Genomic DNA, 24,086 nt, shown 5'->3' with positions numbered 1-24,086 from the left:
TCAATACTCGTTTTCAAACATTATCAACAAAAAATAATTTCACAAAACGGGAAAAGGCAGCTTACGAATTGACACTTCAGTCTGATAAAACAATATATATTTTTTTATATGTTATTGACTTTGAACTTAATATTAGTAACTGCGAGTATTTTGCGTCTTTTTTCTTTAATTCGTTGTTGATTTATTTCGTGTCGATCTAGTGAGTCCACCCATTCCTACTGAGTTATACATTTTGCTCTTATGTCGTGCTGTTCATAATATCTGAACGTTTGTAACTGACGAATTATTTTAGGTTGTGATAATCGTTGATGCCATACCATGATTGACCTACATAGCATAAATCCACGTTATTGAATATTTGTCTCTTTGAATTCATACAACATATCTTTATTATATACATCAAATGTTCTCGTTGTCTTGAATTATTTTGAATTACACATGTTTGGTTAAATAAATAAAGAAGTCTTTTTGCATTGAGAGTGATAAAATGTATAGATGCCACTGCTGGTGGACGTTTCGTCCCCGAGGGTATCACCAGCCCAGTTGTCAGCACTTCGGTGTTGACAAGACTATCAATTATGTGGTCATGTTTATAAATTTCCTGTTACAAAACTTTGAATTTTTCGAAAAACTAGGGATTTTCTTATCCCAGGAATAGATTACCTTAGCCGTATTTCGCACAACTTTTTTGAATTTTGGGTCCTTAATGCTCTTCAACTTTTTACTTGTTTGGCTTTACAACTATTTTGATCTGAGTGTCACTGATAAGTCTTATGTAGACGAAACGTGCGTGTTGCGTATTAAATTATAATCATGGTTTCCTTTGGTAACTATATAGAATAAGCATATACTGACTATTTTGAGTTGAAATATTGCCACAATCAAAGGAATAGGTTAAGCGCTCGGAAACATTTTTAGAAGAGACACTCGCTAAAGATGCCTGTCCCAAATAAAGAGCCTTTGATTTAGGGGAAATGGTTTGTTACTGTCGGTTTGTTGTTTTATGATAAATCTCGGCGTTGGTTTGAACTTTGATTTTTATCGAAAAACTAAGGAAATTCTTATCCGGGGCATAGATTATCTTAGCCGTATTTGGTACAATGCTTTGGAATTTTGAATCATCAACGCTCTTCAACTGTGTATTTTTCTGTCTTTATTATTCATTTGATATGAGCGTCACTGGTGAGTCCCATGTAGACGAAACGCGCGTCTGGCGTATTAAATTATAATCCCGGTACCTCGAATTGATTTTTTATTTTCTCATGTATATGAAACATATCTAATATATTATATATATCATTTTTCTTCATAAAACTTGTTTTGCTATTCCATTTCTAATACAACGATTACAAATTGAGAGAACATCGTAAAATGTGAACCGTCTGTAATGTGTTCCATATTTTTGTTTAATTTCCGCTTATTAGTTTCTTAAACTAGTTATGAAAAGGGCGGTGACTTATATTTTCCTACACACATTCAATCACACCAAATTTTCTATCATTTAGACTGATTAATGTTTGACTCTTTATTCCTACTATATATTTTCTTTCACTATAATGATTAACTTTGTTTAAATACTTTCAGGTACTCTTTTTAGCAGCTTTGATTTCCTTCAGTTTTTTCTTGATGCAAATGAATGTATACAAAGATATAGGATCAATTGGTGGTTTCGAGTTAGTTTTTTATGTACATCTAATCGGAGACATGCTGGAGGACTATCGAAATCTGGTATGCTATTTTAAAGTAAAACAATACATAATTTGTTAAGAGCAGAGACAAAAAAAAATATTGACGCAAGATCTGGGATGCAAAGTCCCGAATCTTTAGCTTTTCCCGTCTGGTCATCTGTATGTCCGTCTGTTTATAAAACAATTTTTCTGAACACTTTTAATTTAATGATATGTGTAAAACGCCGACATAATCAATTAAAGTCTATGAACTCATCGTGTTTATCTATATTTTATTGGAGACAACCCAAACAGTAAAGGCGTATATAGGAACTGTTTTATAAACACAACATCTCCAAAAGTATGATCAACTGTACACATATAATAGGAAGAAAAAAATAAAACAAACACTTTGCAAATTGTTTGCGTGACAGACTGCATTTACGTTCGTCAGGAACACGCAAAGCCGAATATCTAAACTCAACTGATTCATTAGAAACAAAACAGAACAAGTGCTATATGACAAAAAATATCACAAAAGGATCGCCAAGTCATTAAAAGGTCAACTTTAGATATGAGAATAAGTAAAAAGTGCGATCAAACTTCTGTAAAATTGATTTTGTTAAAATATTTAAAGACATACATGCAGTAGAGTATGAACGAAATTATATAAAAAAATACATATATACGAAACTATAAGTTTTTCTATATTTTTGATTGGTATAGATACTTGCTGTAACGAAAACTTTATATATATCGGTAAAAAATAATTCCTTGTAATTCTGGTATCAACAAAAAACTACCTATATGAAAAATGAGAGTAACTTTGAGTTTGTATTGAAAGTGCTTAAACTTTAAAACAAAATAAAAAATCTTAAAATGAAATTCTTTGAAAACAAACACAAGACGCCCGTTCCCTTTATATTTGAAATCATCAAACGTGTCAAAATTATATCATTGCGCATGCCATATTTTAATTTATGGTATGAAACCAACAATATATCAACACGGGGAAATCTATAATTTTAAAATGAGCGATCTCACAGTCAAGTCACCATTTTCTACAAAAGAAAATGTCTGTACGAAGTCAGGAATATGACAGTTGTTGTCGATTCGTTTGATGTGTTTGAGGTTTTGAGTTTGCTATTTGGTAAAAGTCTTTCCGTTATGAATTTGCGTCGGCGCTCGGTATTTTTGTTATTTCATTTTTTACTCACAGGTTTTACAAGCACAATTTGATAAACAAGAGCACAAAATATCGAATGTGATACTCTCTGTCTACTAAATATTGTTACACCAATAATAACAATTATTATCTTTATCAAAGACAGTGGAATTGTAAACCAAATTGTGATTTTGTCTGAAAATCTGTCAATACAAAGCCCTCAAGTTACCTCATTTGACCTTTTGGTTCAGTGACTTCATTGTGAAGTTTATTGATTTTATAATTTAATTTGTAGAGACAACATGTATATCTACGGCGCTGCTGAAGTTTACAAGTTCCATCTTTTCATTACATACAGTATAACATAAAAGCAAAACTGTTTTTTTTCTCATTGTACAATTTAATAGCTATAGAAGTATGGTAGATTGTTAAGCCAAACGCAGTTATCATATGTAGATTTTCGCTTATCGCGTTTTGAATTGTTCGAAGCAGAGTTTGTTTACCACATGTCACAATTAGTCCAAACCGTAATTAATGTTTTTGTAATTACCTTGATTTCTAAGCTCTTTAATTTCGTATTTGATCCGCATTTTTAAATGTTTTAATTTGAGAGCCACGCAAGAGTCTTATGAAGACAAAAAAAACGTTTGTTGTAATTAAAAATAACCCTGTTATTTTGGTTAAAGTGTATGAATAAAAGATGTGTTGGGAACACGCTATTCAAACCGTTCAGAACCAAAACATATAAAAGTAAATATACAGTATTCTGCGGTAGATATTGTTCTATAGTATGTCTCGCTCTCTTAAAGTGATATTAGCAACGATAAAGAAACAAATTTGAGTGTTGCAAACAAATTAATAAAGTAGACAATTTCGATCATCTACCTTGAAAACGGAATTATCCTTAAAACACACACACACACTCTTTAGAATAAAACTTATAACATTTAATGTCACAGTACCGTGATTTCGACAAAAAAAATAAACATGTGAAAGAGTACAACGTTTTTTAAGCTCTACCAAGCCTTTGAATCTCGATCACTGGTACATTTTTTATAACATGACAAAAACCAGTACTGATAAGTACATCTAATTTTACTACTCTTAAAGAAGTAGTGATATAGATTGTTTTTGTTATGTTTAAAAGTTTAACATGGGTTGATTATCTTATGATATAGGTATCAATCAGCTGTAGGAAATGACTGCGGAAGAAAAACACATCCGACTTTCATCGTCACTTTCAATTCGGGAGAAATAATAGCAAAAATTTTAAAGATAATTTTCAGTGTCATCATAGTTTTTAATTTTGAATTAAACCACCACATTTTATAATAAAAAAAACCCATTCTCTTCAACATTCTAACTACATTTCGTCTTCGAGGATATCACAAGCTCAGTAGAGGCTGCAGAAGAAAAACAAGCATGAAAACGACAACATAAATTAAATGAATATAATGATATTTTTCAACTTGTAAGGTTTAAACACCTAGATATAAGATGTATTACCGTTATAGCTAACGTTGTATGTATGTATTTTCAGATCTCGTACATGTGTAAATCAACATCTACAAAAGAGAAACCATTACGTCATTCAAAAATGTTTATATTTAAGAAATACATATGTAATTTCTGGAACTTCATGGATGTTATATCTTATACGATGGCTATCTCTGCAGCATGCCTTCGTTTCTTCATTTTAACAGCAGATTGGCAAAAGTTTTGCAGACGTTTTTTCAGTCTGTGTCTACCTATTATAGGCATAAGATTTTTTCGAGTCTTATTGATGTCTAGGAAAATTGGACCAAAAATTATCATGATCAAAGAAATGGTATGTTACTATAAAGTCACCATTGCATACATACATATATACAGATTATGACGTTCATGTACGTAGAATCCTCCAAAAATACAGCCATCGTATCAAACTTAGGTCTGAGTGATTTTGATATAAACTCGCTTATTAATCAAATCTTGCATCGCTATGATTATTTGTCAGAAGCGCTTTCCTGTGAAATCTTCATCAGGAAAGCCCAAACGTTGACATCTCAAAAAAGGGAATGCCTAGATACATAGTAACGTAAGGAGCTATATTATATGAAAAGGAACATTAAATGAAGATTCAAATTGATTTAAGGTCATATTTCTAAATGCATTTGGGGCCTTTTCATTTTCTTATAATTACTGATATATCAAAGTTTTATATTACTTTGAACTTGTTTTTTTTTGTTGTGTGTACAATTGTAGGTGTACAGTTTGTTTTTTAATCCAAAATTTATTTCAAGTCCAATCTGTAGATCTTTTTAAAATTATGTTATTCATCTGTAAATTAAGCTTCATAGAATATTGGATATCGTAGGTAGAAATGATAACAACAATTAGTAACAGAGTTTGTAACTGTTGGTGAAGAATTAAACGTCTGATAAAATCTTAAAACAAGTCCGTTTGGCAATTCACAGCATTTTAAAGTATGAAATATACCGTAAAATGTTGGGGATCTTGGCTGAACACTTCATAAGGATTTTATTACAACAAATAAGAGTATTTAGAGGAATTTTGTCTTTTTCCAAACATAGGAAACCATTTGTTTTCTATATTTCTTTAATTAAGAAGTCTCTTTTTTTTTTCTTTGCTCAAATCTTCTGACAGTTTTCTCATCAAATATTTCAAACTTTCCAGTTAGTTTGGACAGATCGATATGTTGCATCTTTTATTGTGGACTCGTTTTAGTAATACAAGTTGAATCAATACATCATGTGTTTTGGATCAAGCTTTTAACGTTAGAATTATTCACAAATTTGCAATAATGATATCTTGTACTAAGAAAAAAATAAAAATAAAACTTGATAAATTTGATGCGTCCAAAGCAGTTTTGCGAATACATCTTTATCAAAAATCCTGAAAGCCAAATATTTTTTTAACAAATCAATGAGAATCATAATTTTTATGTTGTTGATCAATCATTGAGTCTCGCAAATTCCGCGAAAATTCAGTTATTACAAGGCAAATGTCACTCCACTATTCATCTGCGATTTGAAGCAATACTATTATCTTTTGTTTCTGTATATGGTTTGTTTAAACCTTTGTTCACTTTTAGTCGGCATGTAATGTTTATGACCTCGCTGTATGAAATCTTCTATGAAGCACAATTAACGATATTATTTTATGACGGCATAGTTTCTGATTTGTAGACCAATATACTTTGAGCGTGTTTTCTGTGGCTAGAGGTTGGTAAATTTAAAACGTATTCATCTGATCAGGCGCTTTGACTTAAACGTATCTTGGGAAACACCAAAATTATATATCGGACTATCCTTTAATATTCTTGAATATATATGTAGGAGCAACGCTTACGAAGAACGTGGCAATATGTGCGTAACACATATAAATGTCCAAGTTTATGTTTCGCGCATCAGACACAACCAAATCGAGTGCACCTTTGATTCGAACTGAATGTAGACGCTTGAGTCAATTAACTTAAGATTTCTCAATGGTACGTTTCTATCTATAAGGTAATGATAGATTAGGAAATGAATCAAACTCACGCTCTTTACTGGAAAACGCTAAAATCCAAAGCATAGACATGCAATGCCCGTATAATGCATAAATGGCCAGTGAAACGGGACATCGCAAACGGTAGGCGCAGTAAGTGCTTTATTTGACCCCCAATATCAAGTCCATAATGTCAATCGAAATGTACTGAGAAAGTAAAATAGAACAAGGCTGTGTTGTTTTTGGTAAACTTACTGTCTTTAGGATTAATTATCTTAACCATAACCTGATTTGCTTTGTTTTGATTCATGTCTTTTAAAGACTTTGGACGAATTTGAACTAATATCTTTGCTTTTATGACGTTAATTTGATGTCTCATCCCGTTTTTACGTGCATAAACGGAGATAATGGAGCAATGACCAGTAGGCAGGCGCTTATGATATCTTACAAACGGACAGATATATACTTTTTTGCCGTCTATTTCCGATGTGAAATTTTTCAATCTAATTTTCTTTTATTGTTAATTTTATTTTTAATGACAATGATTGAATTTATTTGTGACTTCCATAAAGTTTATTTGTGTATGTGTTATTTACATCATGATTCATTTTCAGTTAAAGGATCTCTTCCGATTCATCGGAATTCTATTTTTATGCATGATTGGTGTTGGAGTACTGTATCATGCAAACATGTACCCAGAGCATGACTTTATAGGAGGTCCTGCAGTTGGATATCAGCGCTGGGGAATATGGAAAATCATTAATATTCCATACTGGCAAATATATGGTGAAACTATGCTTGACAGTTTTAAAGGTAATTCTTCAACTTATAACTATTTTCGATTGTAAGATGATATGTTTTCTACAACTGTTCTACATTAAAGAAGAAATGAAACAAGAAAACAGCACATCATACTGATGATTTGAGTAAACATTGCTTCGAACTTATTTGTGATTTCTCGTAAAATGTTGCACGTTGTACGGATTTAAAGATACCACCACTCAATAGTTGTAAATCTGTGCATGGAACCAACGTAATAGGTCATGTCAAAATGTATAGACCTAATTTGTCAATATTATATAATTTTGAAACCTTAAATTTATTAAACCCGACATTAACACGAATCTAAACAGTCCGGATTCTACTTCGTCAGAATTATCTTCCCATTACGCCAGTTCATTTTCACAATCGTAGAAATTGAAGACGTTGTAGGGATGACGCGCTACCAATTTTGCTCTGGGAAGCCTATATATTTATCCACATTGCACCATCACGATCCTTATATGTCAGTTGTATTTTAAAAGACAAACGTATCAATTAGCTAATGAGCATCAGTTAATGAAATTGAATGCAATGATTCAACTTAAAACTATTGTCTGATCGGTTGTCAGGTGTAATTTTTAAAAATTCATAAACATTTAAAAAAAATCTAATTAAAAATTTCGTGGAAGGGCAGACTAGATTTTTTTTTAGTGTATAAAGACTATAAACCCTAGTTTTTACACAAAAATTTTCAATGATATGCATTTTTATTATTCAACTTGAAAGACTGTCGTCAAGTACTTTCAGTAAAAAAATAGCTACTAGTACTCGAACACACTTTCTCTGTTTTTGTGACTCATTAGATGGGTATTTCACTTGACCCAAATATTTCATCTTTTAGTACTGTATTTTTTTGTGTGTTATAAAGTCAATCTTTAGCTTTGATATATAGAAATGATAGAATCTTAAGCGAGTCGATGTATGAAATATTCTTACTTTGTACGATATCAAGAAAAATATTGAACTCAAACACGCCCTTACATTAAAAGTTGCACTCGATTTTCTCTTTTCGATACAATTGTTGCACATTGTTTGGGATTTTTTCTTAAGTCACATAACGGAAGCGCAGACACGAAAATTTTTGAACTAATAGATTGATATGTTTTCCGTCCGTTGTAAACATTTTTTCAAATCGGAGGTTATGCATTTGATTCATCCAACTTGAAAGATACCCATGTCGTCGACTTGAAATCTAATTGTTCTTCTTAACTATGTACTAGATAAATTGAAAACTTATGCAAATGGTGTTTTTAAAATAAGACACCTCGTAATTGGGAAGAAAATCGTAATTTTGTTTAGTTCTATTAACTTTGAAAATTTTTGTCACTATAGTAAACAATACAGAACACATTTATCGCCTTCTCTAACAAAAAGCTTCGATTCTTTTGTTCCATTGGAACCGGGTTTCCGACTGTAAACATGGTCCGTCGAAAAAAAAAATTATATATAATTTATTATAACGATACGTTTCGTTGTAGAATTTATTTTTAACAGGCACGTTTCGAAATAGGTAATACATGATATTTCGAAAGCAGAACGAATACCTTATTGCACTTATTTTATTACTAATGTTAAAAGGAAAATAAATACTGTTTTTAGTTATTATCATAATATGTTATGATTTGAATCTAATTAAAATCAAATCTCCGCACTAGCTCCCTTTTTATGCTTGAGAAGATTTGGTATGATTGCGTCATCATATAAATTTATTAAAATAGTAAAGCTATAATTAATTACTGTACTATACCCTCTATTAACAATATTTAACATCATTCACTCATCTATTCATTCGTTGACGGACAGTCAGAAACAAAACTAATCTCAAGAAAGATTTCAAACGAAAATAAATGTTTTTTACGAACAAATTAATTAATGAATCGTATATTAATGTATATCATAAATAAGAGAGCAAATAACTTTGACAATTTTAACTAGTCGACTTAAAGCATATTTTCCAAATAGTTTAAGGTTATCATGTTTTATTTTTTTATTTTTTTTAGAAAATGTAACAACACCATGTACCATGAATCGGACTGAATGGGAGAATAATCCGGATATAGAACGATGCAATGAGTATGACTGGGTACTTATTGTGATCGCTGCAATTTATATGTTGATTTCAAATCTTCTCCTTGTCAACCTTTTGATAGCTGTGTTCAGGTTTGTTATTTTTTGTATCACGAAAATTACAACAGTTCAAATCATGAAAGGTAAAGAATTAAGAGCAAAAAAGTTATCTCAAAACAAAAAAAATGTTGACACATTTAAACGATCATGTTTAAACCTTTAATAAATGAACAATTTTGAACTTATTCCGTCTCTAATGTAGAATCAGATTTAAAATATGTAAATTTTCACTCATCGTTTTGATAATTGTAATTATAAGTTAAGGTAGAGCTTTGCTATTTCATTTAAAGAACTTTAAAGCAATTGCAAACCATTCTACATCTTAGCTGTGTGTGAACAGACATCTGAGGTATTTATTAATTTTGGAACTTAAATCGAGGTAAATATAATATGATATGAAGCATCTGGTTGGTTTAAGGTATACAATCAGTCTTGATTTCATGGTAACGAAAGTTTTCCGTGCAATCTATTTTTCACCTAATCAATTCAATTATGTAATAAAAAGATATATCTTAAAGTGCTATTTTTAGTAAATAAACTCATCATAGATACCAGGACTAAATTAAGTATATACGCCAGACGCGTGTTTCGTCTTCAAAAAGACTACAAAAGTACAAAGTTGAAGAGCATTGAGGACCAAAACTCCTAAAAGTTTTTTAAATAATCAGGATGTCCACGAAAACGAAATGTTAAGTAAATGTCTATAATTTTAACCCAATTTATCTCGGAAAGTAGGACATGATGGTACATTTTAATTACATATTTAATTATACTTGTTAAAAATTAGCTTGTATGCAAATATTCGTCAACAATACACCGCGTAATCAAAACTGTATCGTATGCCCTTGAGAAATGTCTGGTATATCTAATGGCTGTAGTCACTATAAATCAATTTATCAATCACATAACAGCAAGATACATCATACGGCGCCTACTTACTTACATTTGTGCAAACCATATGAAAGTTAACAGGATTTTAAATATGGAGTGCACTTACTTATAAAGACGATACTTTATATTGTCAGGAGCAACTTATGTATCAAAATTGAGGTATGTTCAGTCTGATACTTTGTGTACCTTCATTGATGTGTGATACTGTTGGCTATCAGGATTTCATGCTAAGATGGATAAGATGTGTTACAGAAAATGCCATAAATACTTTGCCATGTTTTAATTAGGCCCTTGAGAAATTTCTGGTATATCTAATGGCTGATACTTTGTGTCCCTTCATTGATGTGTGATACTGTTGGGTATCAGGATTTCATATTAAGATAGATATTTTTCACTACTTATCTACAGCTATCGATTTGAACGGGTCCAGGAAATCTCAGAGAAATTGTGGCGATACTTGAGATATGAAGTCATCATGGATTACCGCACGAGAATACCTGCTCCTCTCAACCTTGTGATCAGACCATTTTACATAATATACTGGAGCTGTAAGAAACTTGTTAAGAAAAAACAATCGGACGAGAAGGATGCATTTCGTGAGTATGATTTGGGTGTTACTTCTTGTCTCCTATGATGATAGAAGCTCCAAAATTGAACGAGAAAGTTTACCTATCGAAACATATAAATAGATATCAAAGGTACCAGGATTATAATTCAGTACGCCAGACGCGCGTTTCGTCTACATAAGACTGATCAGTGACGCTCATATCAAAATATTAATAAAGCCAAACAATATCAAAGTTGAAGAGCATTGCGCATACAGCTAAGGTAATCTATGTCTGGAATAAGAAAATCCTTTGTTTTTAGAAAAATTCAATGTTTTGTAAACAGGAAAAGTTGCACTATTCTTACATCTTATCAAACAAATGCATGTAGAATGATCACGGGGGCACAATAAATTTGCCCATAAATAATCTTAGGCAAAGTTAAAATTAGTTGGATTTGGCTAATATATTAAGGTACCTTTTGGTCACACAACTCTTAAACGTTTTTAGGTAATATATTCTTGACTTTAAAACATTCGATCTTAAGCGTAGATATAACCAGAAAAGCGCATTCAGACACATATAATTTATAATGTGCAGTTTTTATTTTCATGAAGCCAAAAATCCACGTATGTATTGACTTCATACATGAACTTCTTAGGAAGAAAGATAAGAAGTAAGCGATATCCTTTAACTTTACGTTCCACTATATAGATTATGATAAAACAAATGGTGACTATGTTGAACGAAAATAACCCATCGAACTCGAGATAAAGGATACTAAAGTTGCAGTGAAGTCTGCCTCATATCTTACTTACACCTATACATTGACAGTGAGGTTCGGTTGAAAACGAAACTTTACGACAAAAGAGATGATTTAAGCTCACCAATTGTGAACTTTTCATTTTTATGTAGCCTCATTTTAGCATCGCCTGCATACGGAGTATATAGCTCCCAATTGGTACGATATTTCCCGGCTTGTGTTTCCTATCATGATTTCTTTGATAAAGTATTGCTGCTTTCAAGGAAGCTATTAAACCAAAAGTTCCGAATGGTGAAGTCGAAATTTTACGGACGCCATCACGAGTTGGTTGACCGTTATGGAATAACCGTTTCTCAGATGATATCGGATATGTTCCTTATGTCAATACAATACCCTTCCTTTTCATGCATGTGACCTTACGAATAAGATTATTTACCGGAATTACAATAACATAAGCAAAAACGACGGGTGCCACATGTGGAGCAGGTTCTACTTACCCTTCCGAAGCACCTGGGATCACCCCAATTTTTTGTAAGATTCGCATTACTTCGTCTTTAGTATTCTATGTTCTATCTTCTGTACTATAATTTGTCTGTTCGTCTTTTTATTTTTAGCCATGGCGTTGTCAGTTTATTTTCAAATTAGGAATTTGATTATCCCTCTGATATCTTCTGTCCTTCTTTTGCATTTAATTTTATACTATTGTAAACGTCAATCAATTGCTTTATATGACTTATGAAGATCTGTGAAAGTAAATGTGATGATGATGAATTGAAACTGTTATTATTTTTTTCAAAACTTTCCTATATGTTGCCAGCATACAGATTCTACTGAACTGTTCTTTATACATATAAAATACATATATATGAACCTGCTGAAAATTGGGTAAATGAATTCTGCTCCATACACTCTTATATTAAATTATCTTATTGAAACATACATTTGTTATTAGGTCTTTCCACTTTTCCGTGGAAAGACCTATTGGTTTTCTTCTGAATATTATTATTATTTTTTTTCTTCCGCCTAATTTTCTTTCCTTCGCAGTGTTTTTGTTTCGCAAGATGTCGTTTAGACATTTGGTATATGATATCGAACAGTTATTACGCTTTTGTGACTCACTTTGTGTAACCAAAATCTTTTCAATGTAAGAGTTATCTCTCCGAACACTGTTTTTCTTGTTATCGCTTAATATTGACAACCGTATAAAAAAACGACAATTGCTCGTTATATCCTCAGGATGATTTGATCAATTTGACCGAAGCTATCCATACACTCCATATGAGAGTTATTTCCCCTTTTTTGTTTGATATAAGTGAAATGTATTTCTAACTGGAAAACCATAAGTGATAGAGGCCTAGGGTCTTTTGATTTGAGGTCCTTGGTTCAAAAAAATGAAAAGAGGTCAAGGTCATGTTAAAAATTTAGATTTTGGCTTGTTATGTCTAGTTTTCAGAGATCTAATAAGATATCGACAAAATATTTTCACACAATTGTTAGTCGCGACATGTAGTTACACATACATTTTAGTCGAAAGGGTACATAAACATTTGATGCAAGTTTTCCCCCTTTTATATCTTATATCAGTCGTATGGTAATATAACTCATTAACAATATAAAGTAAAGACCTAGAGTCTTTTGATTTGAGTTCCTTGGTTTATGACCTTGAAATTGATCTCAAGGTCATATGTTAATTTAACGTTGTAGATTTTGACCTTTGTTTTTACCTCATATGTATTCATGTTAAAGCTATTAGACCTTTTGCATTAGGTTTTCAAGCAATATGACGTTCATAAAGCTATCCGGAAGTGACCTTTTGTAAACCGGAAGTAGCTAATTTTTGTAATAAAATATTCTAAAAGTATGTAAAACCAAACATTTTTGGAATCAGCGTCAAGAAAACTATAAGACAGTACAAGAAATAACATATTTTGAACCGGAAGTAGAAAATTATCTCCCTTAATTATATCTTTTTGTATAGAAACGTTATATTTTTTAGAATCAGCATACAATAAATTGTCATTTGACGCTGAAATTAATACTTAAAAACCAAATTTTAATATTTTCATATCAAAATAGATCCTTACTGGTGGAAAGACCTTCAATTGTTCTCTGAACAATTGGTTTATAATTTCTATTTAGATTTTTTATAGATCTTAGATAATTGTTATATTTGTTATTTTAGGTAAACGATCGTTGGATAAGATCAACGCACTTCAATCTATGAACGCAATTAAATGCGTTTACAATATTTGAGATATCAAGCAGAAGAATAACAATTTCTTTTATTACATTGAAAAAGTCAGCGGGATCTTTAACGCATGAAAGAAGTATAGACAATACAGAAAAATTTAGATGAAATCAGTGATGAGAATGTGTTTGTACATATTATGTACATAGCTTTTTACAATCTTGGTTTTTTTTAAAGATGACTGAGAATTTTATTCATTTCACTTTAAAAGTTTTATATTTGATTTAAATTGTATTTTGATAATATAAAACCATTTATAAACGTACCCATATCTTTCAGAAATGGAGAGGTATGTTCTCATGTATCAAGTCTCGATTGTTAGTGACAATCCGTAATTACAATTGTACAACTGTACAATTAAAAAACGCATATAAATAGTTATCAAAAGTACCAGGATTATAATTTTATACGCCAGACGCGCGTTTCGTCTACAAAAGACTCATCAGTGACGCTCAGATCAAAAAAGTTAAAAAGCCAAACAAATACAAAGTTGAAGAGCATTGAGGAGCCAAAATTCCAAAAAGTTGTGCCAAATACGGCTAAGGTAATCTACTCCTGGGGTAAAAAATCCTTAGTATTTCGAAAAATTTAAAGATTGGAAATATTTAAAACCGATTCCATTGAGTGAGTAGATAAAGGTAGTATATTTAGTTAGCGTGCTTGCTAGGTGAACCACAACGACTTTATTAGGTTAGGTTAACTACCCTCTTTTAAGAGTAGATCTATTTATCTGTCTGTAGGACTAGGATAATTCGACAGGAGGGTAGTATACATTATCTAATGATGGCGTCACGGTTCAGTTAGCAAACAAACTAACAAAAGATGCTACCTTTGTTTACACACTCAATGGAATCTGCTGTAATATTTTTAAAAATTCGAAGTTTTGTTAACAAATATTTATAACTATGCCCATATGCATGATAATTCCTATCAACAATTTGTTGAATACGGGGCTGGGAATACCTGCAGGCCTGAAACCACCACCTGCAGTGAAATCGACCGTATATAATGTACAGTCGAGGTTTCGAGAAAAGAAAATGATTTGCAGAAGATATGAGTAACCAATTTGCCAATTGGTTGTTATCTTTAATTTGCCATATTTATATTTAATTAACAAATATCGTATAGAAAAAAACATTTTTACTCATTGATGTTTTTATTCATTTAATAATTGCTTTAGTTGTTGTTGACTATATATGTGTGTTAATATGGTTCTTATTCATCTTTTAGTTTTGCATATTTGGTTTAATCGTTCACAATGAAATCCCTAAAAGTGTTTCAGACGCATTCATATTATAAACTATGATGTTCATTTTTTTAAGGTATAAATATATTGCTTATTATCATTCACCAGAGTGAAAAATTATGGCACCATGATGGCTAAGATGACCTTGTCGAATGCATCATAAGAATTCATGGAAGGTTAATATACAAACATTATTTTTTGTTTTCACATGTTGTGTATATATTTTTTTTGATTATGTTTCTTGCCATTAAAATTGCTGCTTATATTTTTTCTTCATGATCATTAATGGTGTTTGAAAGGAATAGTAAAAATAAATTTTAACTAAGTACACCGTATTGGGGAAGCAGAACAATATTATGACAGACATATATTTCTGTTGTTTTGATTTTTCGGCCTTTTGATATTCCGTCGGATTCAGTTACTAAAGACAATAATGAAAATAATTTACAAAGTTATGCTTTTCAAAGATTTTTCAATAATTCTATATAGTCCCTAGTTACCAAAATAAATGAAACAAGACAATGCATTTTCCTTGTAATGGGAAATAAGATATCTGGTTCCAACCTATACAACAAATCATCTGATACGTATGAAATCTACAACGTGTTCCTTTTCACGGATCGGAACGATTTGAACACTAGGTAACGGAACAAGTGGGTTTGGAGTTGGGAAAGGTTACAAGGAAGCAAGTTACTAAACCTTTAAAAGTCGGATTGACAAAAACTGAGATAATTACATAAGAACTGCCCCCGTTTCTGGAATACATTTTAGATCCTCGACGATGAATGCTTTTCTTTTATATTATGTCCAGATTGTGTACAATATGTATTTTTAAGGATGTTGTTTTGGTTTAGAGAAAATACTGTTTATAAATTTTAATTATTGAAAAACTTACGTAGTGCTTTAATGTATTTTAGTTTTTCTCTTGTTATTGTCTAATCTTTATGAAGTTTTTTTTAATATTTTATTTGCTTCAAATAAACGTAGTCAACGCCATACAGTTTATCCTTATTCATCATTGTGTCATTCCGTCATTCTACCATTCCGTCATTCTGCCATTCCGTCATTCCACAACAAACAGTTGTTGGAACAATTTTTAAAACGCTTTCACATTGAGCTGATTTTTTAATATGTGAGTCTACTATGAAGAGTTTTAGATCGAGTTTATCTTCGGTTCCTTTTGGCTGATTTTGCCAAAATTGCGGCTTTAGGACTTACTTAATTTCGTTAAAATAACAATTACATACAGACCTTTTTCTTAACGCCTTTACTCATTGAGCTGAATTTTGATATAAAGGTTTTCTATGATGAGTTACAGATCGTGATTACGTTCTGTCCTGCCCCTCAAATGTTAGTAGAATTTCCGGGCTTTGGACTTTGCAAACGTCATGACAATTTAACAGTTATAAGTATTTTAAATATTAAGCTGATTTGTTTAGTCTCGTTTGTCGTAGATTCTTGAACTTGACCGCTTATATCAAATTTCAGGTGACAAGTATAAAAATGATGCAGAGGAAGCTGTATCTGTTGTTCCATTAATTTCTTGTTCTGGAGGATATATTTATAGAACCCAATCAGAAAAGTTTGGATTGTTAAAGGACAGAACATCATCAATATATCTGAATGTGATGTTAAATGATCTTATTTCATCGTCTTGTTTTTGACAAATTCAAATTCAAATTCAAATATGATTTATTGCTAATCAAAGCACCCACAAGGAGCAGAACAATCAACATTAATTACATACAAATGCTTACAAGTGATACAATATGATAAAGACACAATGTTATAAAAAAAAATTTATTAAGGGGGCTCCTGGGTATAAACCAATTTGTATTTCTAATATAGGATTTCGCTATATCTTTTTATAAATAAACTTTACTTAAAAGAAAAATGAAATAAAAAAATGGGGTCACCGTTCATCTAAGCTCACAATCTGCCTCCGGAAGAAGGATACATTTTTGTTAATGTCCTTTTTTTCTGTTCAACTAATAGGCGAAATTGAGGTAATTTAATCGCTTAAATTTTACAATTATTTAGTTTATGTACATCTTATTTGAAAACAATAATAAAAAATATAGGTCACCGATGAGTTATAAACATTTTGAAAGTCATCTGGGTCAAACCGAATCGATTTTTTGGGTTGATTTTTGTACCAAATCATAAAGTAATGACTAATAGTGTAATAAACAAAATTTGTAATGAAAAAATAAAGGTTTAATTTTTGGCTGGAATTTTTGTACCCACGAGCCACCTTAAGACAAGTAGAAGAATGCAACAACAAGGTGCTAAATAATATAACTAGGTTAAAAAAAAGGGGGGTCACTGTGCATTTCTATACCTATATATCATTTAAGGAAACTCTCCTATATGAGGATAAATTTTGCAATAATTCTCCGAGTTTCTGGAGTATGAAAATATCTCGAGAGGACATTAGACAAATAAATTGTGATTTAATATCTAAACCACTAAAATTTTTAAACCGTTGTTTTATTTCATTTAAAAAGCTGAAACGAATATTTCAAAGTTTGTGGCAATGAAGAAGAAAATGAATTGCATCCTAAACCCTCAGTACCACACAATTTACAGATACGTTCTGACACTGTCAGATTTTTTTACCTTCCACTCTCAATATCTAAATCGTGAGCACTGATATGGAATTTCGTTAAGTAATGTCTATATCTGAAATTTTCCTGCAAAAGGTAATTTTCTAAGCAAAATCTGCTTTCAAATGTCTATAAGTTCTAAGCTTGTTACCATATAGTTATTGCCTCTGAAACATTATTAGGCTCAGTTTGCCATATTAAATCATATTTGACAAGTGTCTGAAAGAACTCCGATTCGTTTGAAAATAAGAAGAGGTCGGTAAGGAGATGCGCATAGTTTACATCTAAGTTCAACAAATATGTTGTAAATAAAAACTTCAGCAAACTGATCACTTGTTCCTCTGTGTAGCATGTTTTACTTTTTTCTCTTCACTATTATCAAAATATACCGTTTTTTATCCCAAAGTTATACATTTGTAGTGTATGCTACCATATTTATGTTTGAAAAGCATTGTAGATTATTTCTTTTAGACGATTTTAAATTTCATAAGAGGAATGGTGTTATACAATCAAAAGTTTTGATAGAACTTATTTCAGAAAAAGATCGAGATTTTGATTTTCAAGAAATACTTTAGATATTTTAAAAAAACATATGGTCATTACTACTACGCGAGTAAACAGTTTCACAGTACTTCTGAAGATCCTCTTTCACTGCGGACATACTTTTTGTCACTCTAATGGTTAATTCTATTGTCGATGATAAAGATGGGCCGGTAATGTACTGGTGTTTGTATTGAACTTTGTGAAGCTTAGGTATTCAATACAAACAAGGTAAGTCCTTCGATTTGCTGTTCAATGAAATGTTAATTGAAGTCATGAAGGACTTATGAATCGATTTTTTCAGTAACTGCTGGTACTCAGGCCGAAATATAGGATCTATTTGTTATTTTTGTTTGTTCTTAGTACCGATCTGATAAGCAAATATACAAAAAGAAGATGTGGTATGATTGCCAATGAGACAACTGTCAACAAGAAACCAAAATGACACAGACAGTTAACAACTATGGGTCATCATATGGCCTTCAACAAGGAGCAAAGCCCATACCGCATAGTCAGCTTTAAAAGGCCCTGATAAGACAATGTAAAACAATTCAAACGAGAAAATTAACGGCCTTATTTATATAAAAAAAAATGAACGAAAAAATGTAACTCATTAACAAACGACAACCACTGAATTGCAGGCTCATGACTTGGGACAGACACATACATACATAATTTTGCGGGGTTAAACATGTTAGCGGCATCCCAACTATTCCTTTAACCTGGGACAGTGGTATAACAGTACAACATAAGAACGAACAGCCTTTTTAAACACATATTTAGCACATAACATAAAGAGGTCCTACAGTTCTTATTACCTATACGCCACAGAAATAATATTCATCATTACACGATATAATTTGCCCGACTGTTTCAACGAGAAAGGTTGAAATATTTTAGCTTTCGAGTTTTTGGCAATTTCAGTTAGAATTCATCCGGCATCTGATTTGGTAGATTTCCTTCTGACATCGTTGTCAATATAGCGGAATTTTCTGCGACTGTCATACACGTAAAATGTTTAGCTAGCTATAAGAAAAAGGTCGATTCCACCATTTTCTACATAAGACAAAGACTGTACCAAGTCATGAATATGACAGTTGTTGTCCATTAGTTTGATGTGCATGAGCTTTTGATTTTTTCATATGACTAGGGATTTTCTGTTTTAAATTGTCCTCGGAGTTCAGTATTTTTGTGATTTTACTTTTTTCTTTGTCAATTATTCCATTTTGTTGTTCTCCACTGGCGTTCGACTCGTTTAACAATTCAGATCACAGTTTCCTGCTTGTAGAATGTTGCTGTTCAGAAATATATGAGATTGATCTTGATGTTTAGAACACTTCATTGGCTGATAAAAAAAAATCGAAACCAACTTAAATGGAATCAGCCTCTGACGATATTTTCATCTGTTTCAAAGTTTAATCCTCTTATCTTCTCTTTACAAGAAACTGATATTTAATGTATTAAATTACAATTATTCTCGAATCCCTTTATCATTTTTCTACTATAAGACCACTACACAATTAACACGTTTTTCAAACTTCTCTGTACAAAGGCGGAGGTAACGAGAAATACTCTTATTTTTATACCCCTCTTAGAGTAATACTTGAGCAATCTTTACCTGCAATTTGGTGAAAGGAAAGTTCGTTTTAAATGTATTTTACAAACTACTATTTTCTGAAGGATAAATAGTCCAAACAATTATTATGACTATGACGGTATTGATAATTCATTCTAAAAAAAGGCTGTGACGACGTCATAAATATTTTGACTTGCACAATACTTTATCCATGAAAATGGAAATTAACGCGACCATACGGAAAACATATGAGAAATGTACCAAAAAGCAGAATTTAAAACACAAACAATAAGACATAACATCATATCCAACGGAAACTACAATAGAGAATCATAAGTACACACATAAACGTTGAATGCACAAATATCGAGACATGTCGGGAAAAGGTAACGTTCGGTTCTTAGAAGACAGCTGAAATAGATATTAAACCACAATCTAAGACATAAGTTATTTGAGACACAGACATATCGTATAAACTAAACCATTCGTGATGGAATCCATACAATTTACGGAGTGCATTTTTAATCTTTCCTTCTCATTACTCTGTTGGAGCAGTTTCTGCATAAGGAGCACACTCCAGTATAGTATCAACGTATAGCGTATCAATTGAGATTTGTTAACACCATACGACGGAGCAGAGAGTACTAGGTTATTGCTGAGAAACAGGAGATTGATAATTTGAAAGTTGATATTAATCCGTATGTCATATATTTTAGTGTGAGGTTGTCTATCTGTGTCATAATGGAGGAAAAAACAAGGCGCGAAGCAGTCCTCATAGTACCAGTAGTGTCCTTAATTTCAATTTTACTGGGATATATGAGATGCAAGTACAGATTGAAATATGGGTAATTCAGTGACGGGACATCATCATACAATAAGTATCTATTTGTATACCGACTGTCTGTTGAAATATCAATCCTCTAAATTCAACAAATATATTGTCAATTACCATATTGGTTTGTTTTAGTTTGAAAATATCTTTTTATTAACATCATACATAGCTGAGTATTAAAATGACCTTTGATATTGAACACTTACTATATGATACTTCGATTACTTTGCAAACTATTGTTTAGTATTGCTTTGAAGTGTATCTTTAATAATTATTTCTATATGAACAATAGGATATCCTGTGTACAAGTGTATGACTATTTTTTCCTTGTTTCTTTGAACTGTCTGGGAAATACTTACTTTAAATTAAACTATATAATATACAGTTACCATATTAAAGATGTAACAAGGATCTTCGGTAAGAAATTGTCGAAAAAGAATATCAAAGGGGTCGAACTTATCAGGTAAGATTAATTTCAGCATTGCATTCAAAACCACGTGTTACATAATTATTATATGTATTACATTCAAAATAGCACATTGAATTCCATTAAAATTTCTGAGATACTCACATTTACTTTTTTTCTACAAGATAGGTTCAAAGTAATAAAATGACTAAAGTTAAGACCATATAAATAACTTCATTGTAACATTAATAAGATGTGGTAGGATTTTTAATAAGACACTATCCGTTAAAGTTTAAATGACGTTAAAGATAATATATATATTTTAGGGTTTTTGTGTGTCGTACAACACAACGAAGGATGCCAGAATTATTTCAATAAAAACCGATTGGTGATAAAAAGCAAGACAAACATACAATTAATCATAATCTGACTTGTATACCGTAATTTTTTTAATTCTTTTTTGCAATATATAAGACAATTGTATCCCATTTTATCGATCGTTAATGTATAACTATTCAAGTCATCTCAATTAAAACGTGAATTAAAATTCATCAATTTAGATATCACTGTTCATTAAACAAATATACTGGTATTGGAGGAACTTATAAACAACACACATATTTTCATCGTATATATAATAGAAGTCGTTAGTAAGACATTTATTGTATTGACTATATAAAGGGGGTGCTATTTTTTTCTATAGTTTCATAACATTTCTACCAAGAAAAAGCAGATTATTTGTGATAATTGTTTTTTTCCTTATGCCTAGCAATACAGTTTGTCTAAAAACAATAAGATTCAGAATAAAATATAACAGCCCACTCTCCGGAAAACTTCATTCAATTAAGTTGCTACTTCCCTATAGATGAGGAAATCATTGTTGATTTGATAGTGTAATTAATTGTAAAAACATAAAAATCAAAAACTGTCAAAAAGACCGCACAACATCGGAATTAACTTGTTGATCAATCTTACATATGAATGTGATAAAAGTTTGCATATGTTTAAAGTGTTATGGAAAAAAGAGGTGTAGCTGCCTAAAACATTAAAGAAGTGTAAGGATGCAAAAATTAAAACGCAAATTGGCAACAACGAACAATTTATATAAACCATCAAATGTTTTACAGAAGGAAAATGAGTGACATTCAAAAGGAAAGAAACAAAGGAAATGATCACAAATGCGTCCACACTCAGATAAAAAAAATCAGCAAATTCTTTATCATATGATTGACTTTGTATATATATATAGCAATAAGAAGATGTGGTATGATTACAACTGAGATAACTATCGATCACAGTTCAAATGAAGTGAATGTTAGCAATGATAGACAACCGATCGATACAATAAAACAATCATGTACCTAAGACTAAATCATGTTTTGTTGATGTTAAAGCAAATGTTACCTTTGGTTAGTCTTATCATTAAATAATGAACTATTCCCACGCTTCTAAACAAATATATATGAGGTTACGTAAAACAATGAGTTTTGAACAAATAAGTTCATTAATCAATGAGTTGGGTCTCCGATAACGGCTGCATTATAATTATTTTCACAAATTTTTGATGTATGGACGTAAACTAATTGAATGTTGCTTCTCAATAACTCTTTGATATAATAAAACAAAATTAAATTTATTTTTATATCTAAATGAGGCATATTAGATATGTCACAATCCTATTTTCATGTTCTTCTACATACATGTTAACTTAAAGAAAATGTCATGAATGATCCGATAATAATAAACACATTAGATTTGTATAGTTCATATATTGTACTGTTACACCACTGTATGTGAATAGATTTTTATATTTTAGCTGCCACTTATATATAAACAAGAAGATGTGATATTCTTGCCACAAAGAGACCAAAATGACACAGAAATTCACAACTATAGGTCACCGTACGGCCTTCAACAATGAGCAAAGGCCATACCGTATATTCAGCTTAAAGGCCCTAACATGATAATGTAATACAAAACTATGTTTTTATTAAGAATATACATTTATGATTTCTTTACTTTAAATTTAAAAGCTTATTACTTTGAGCTGTACCGATAGAAATGGAGACTGAATCCCTGTGGGAGAATTTGAAAAATTTACTGAAAAAGAAAACAAATGAGCTGGAAAACAAGCAAACGAGACGGTACCGGAAACCAGAAATACCAAAACTCGTCCTGTCTATCATCGGTGATTCGAAAAGCTTTGTACCAAAACCATGGATAACGCTAGTATTTAAAAAGGGACTAATAGAAACCGCAAAGGGTGCAAAATGTATAAGCAGCTTGTTGGATTTAATAAGTTATTCTTTATAAAACAACTCTCTTTTCCCACTTGTCGAAACCATAAGCTACGAACAGTGCATTCATTATTCTTCATCTCTATTCTGCAGCAAGGCGTTAGATGCAATTAAAAGCTCACACCTCACGGAAAATGTAGTAGGACTTATTTTCAAAACAGTTAATTTCTTATTTTAACATTCTACCGTTCGTTTAAAGTGGCTCTTTGTCGGTCTACATATAAAATGCTTGGTTACAGGAATTCCAAAATAAAGAATGATCTAAAAACGCCTTTAACGTCCATGATAATACTCATAGCAGTCGCCTAGGACTAGACGCAAACTAAAACTATCATCATTATTTCAAAATTTACAACATCAATAATCATATATATACATGTATCTTGAAAAAAGTATCTCACTATCCTGATTTTTATGTACTGGAGGTACCACAGCGACCAATTTTGTGTCAAGATTTGCTCAATCGATGACTTATCAATGAATGGTTAAGGCTACTTCCAAATACATTCAACATAAGTATCTTTAAATTAAAAGACTGTTTTTTGTATGAACAATGGTGTCACAAGGTACTGAACACTATCATTTTCCAAATGAGATGATTGAGCTAATGGACTTTACTACTTGTGCATGTGAGCACCCATAGTTAAACATTGTAGTATTAGTACCAAAGACCTCCTCTTGTTTTATAAAAAATAAAAGCATATTTTTCTTATTCTATGTTTTCTTTTTCAATAACAGGCTCAGATAATGTATATACTTTTAGAGCCATAAACATTACTATGATATTTTCATTTGTAATGAAAATCATCTTGTATTTAAAGTGTCTGTAAATTTGATATTCAACTCTCATAAAATCAATGTAAAAG

At 31.3% G+C, this 24,086-nt stretch overlaps 1 protein-coding gene across 1 annotated transcript in view; it reads left to right on the top strand.

The window, feature by feature from the left end:
* LOC134714385 (transient receptor potential cation channel subfamily M member 2-like) overlaps positions 1 to 13,788 on the top strand; it is a 34,528-nt gene extending 20,740 nt beyond the window's left edge. Inside the window, exons 15-20 of the mRNA XM_063575626.1 lie at positions 1,585 to 1,728; positions 4,373 to 4,660; positions 6,936 to 7,134; positions 9,144 to 9,303; positions 10,570 to 10,757; positions 13,652 to 13,788. Of these exons, the coding sequence (XP_063431696.1) occupies positions 1,585 to 1,728; positions 4,373 to 4,660; positions 6,936 to 7,134; positions 9,144 to 9,303; positions 10,570 to 10,757; positions 13,652 to 13,722 (1,050 nt within the window). The 3' untranslated portion in view covers positions 13,723 to 13,788. The remainder of the gene's footprint in view (positions 1 to 1,584; positions 1,729 to 4,372; positions 4,661 to 6,935; positions 7,135 to 9,143; positions 9,304 to 10,569; positions 10,758 to 13,651) is intronic.
* Positions 13,789 to 24,086: the final 10,298 nt, after the last annotated feature.

Source organism: Mytilus trossulus, chromosome 4, assembly GCF_036588685.1.
Source record: "Mytilus trossulus isolate FHL-02 chromosome 4, PNRI_Mtr1.1.1.hap1, whole genome shotgun sequence".
NCBI lineage: Eukaryota > Metazoa > Mollusca > Bivalvia > Mytilida > Mytilidae > Mytilus > Mytilus trossulus.
This window is presented reverse-complemented; position numbering and strand designations above follow the sequence as displayed.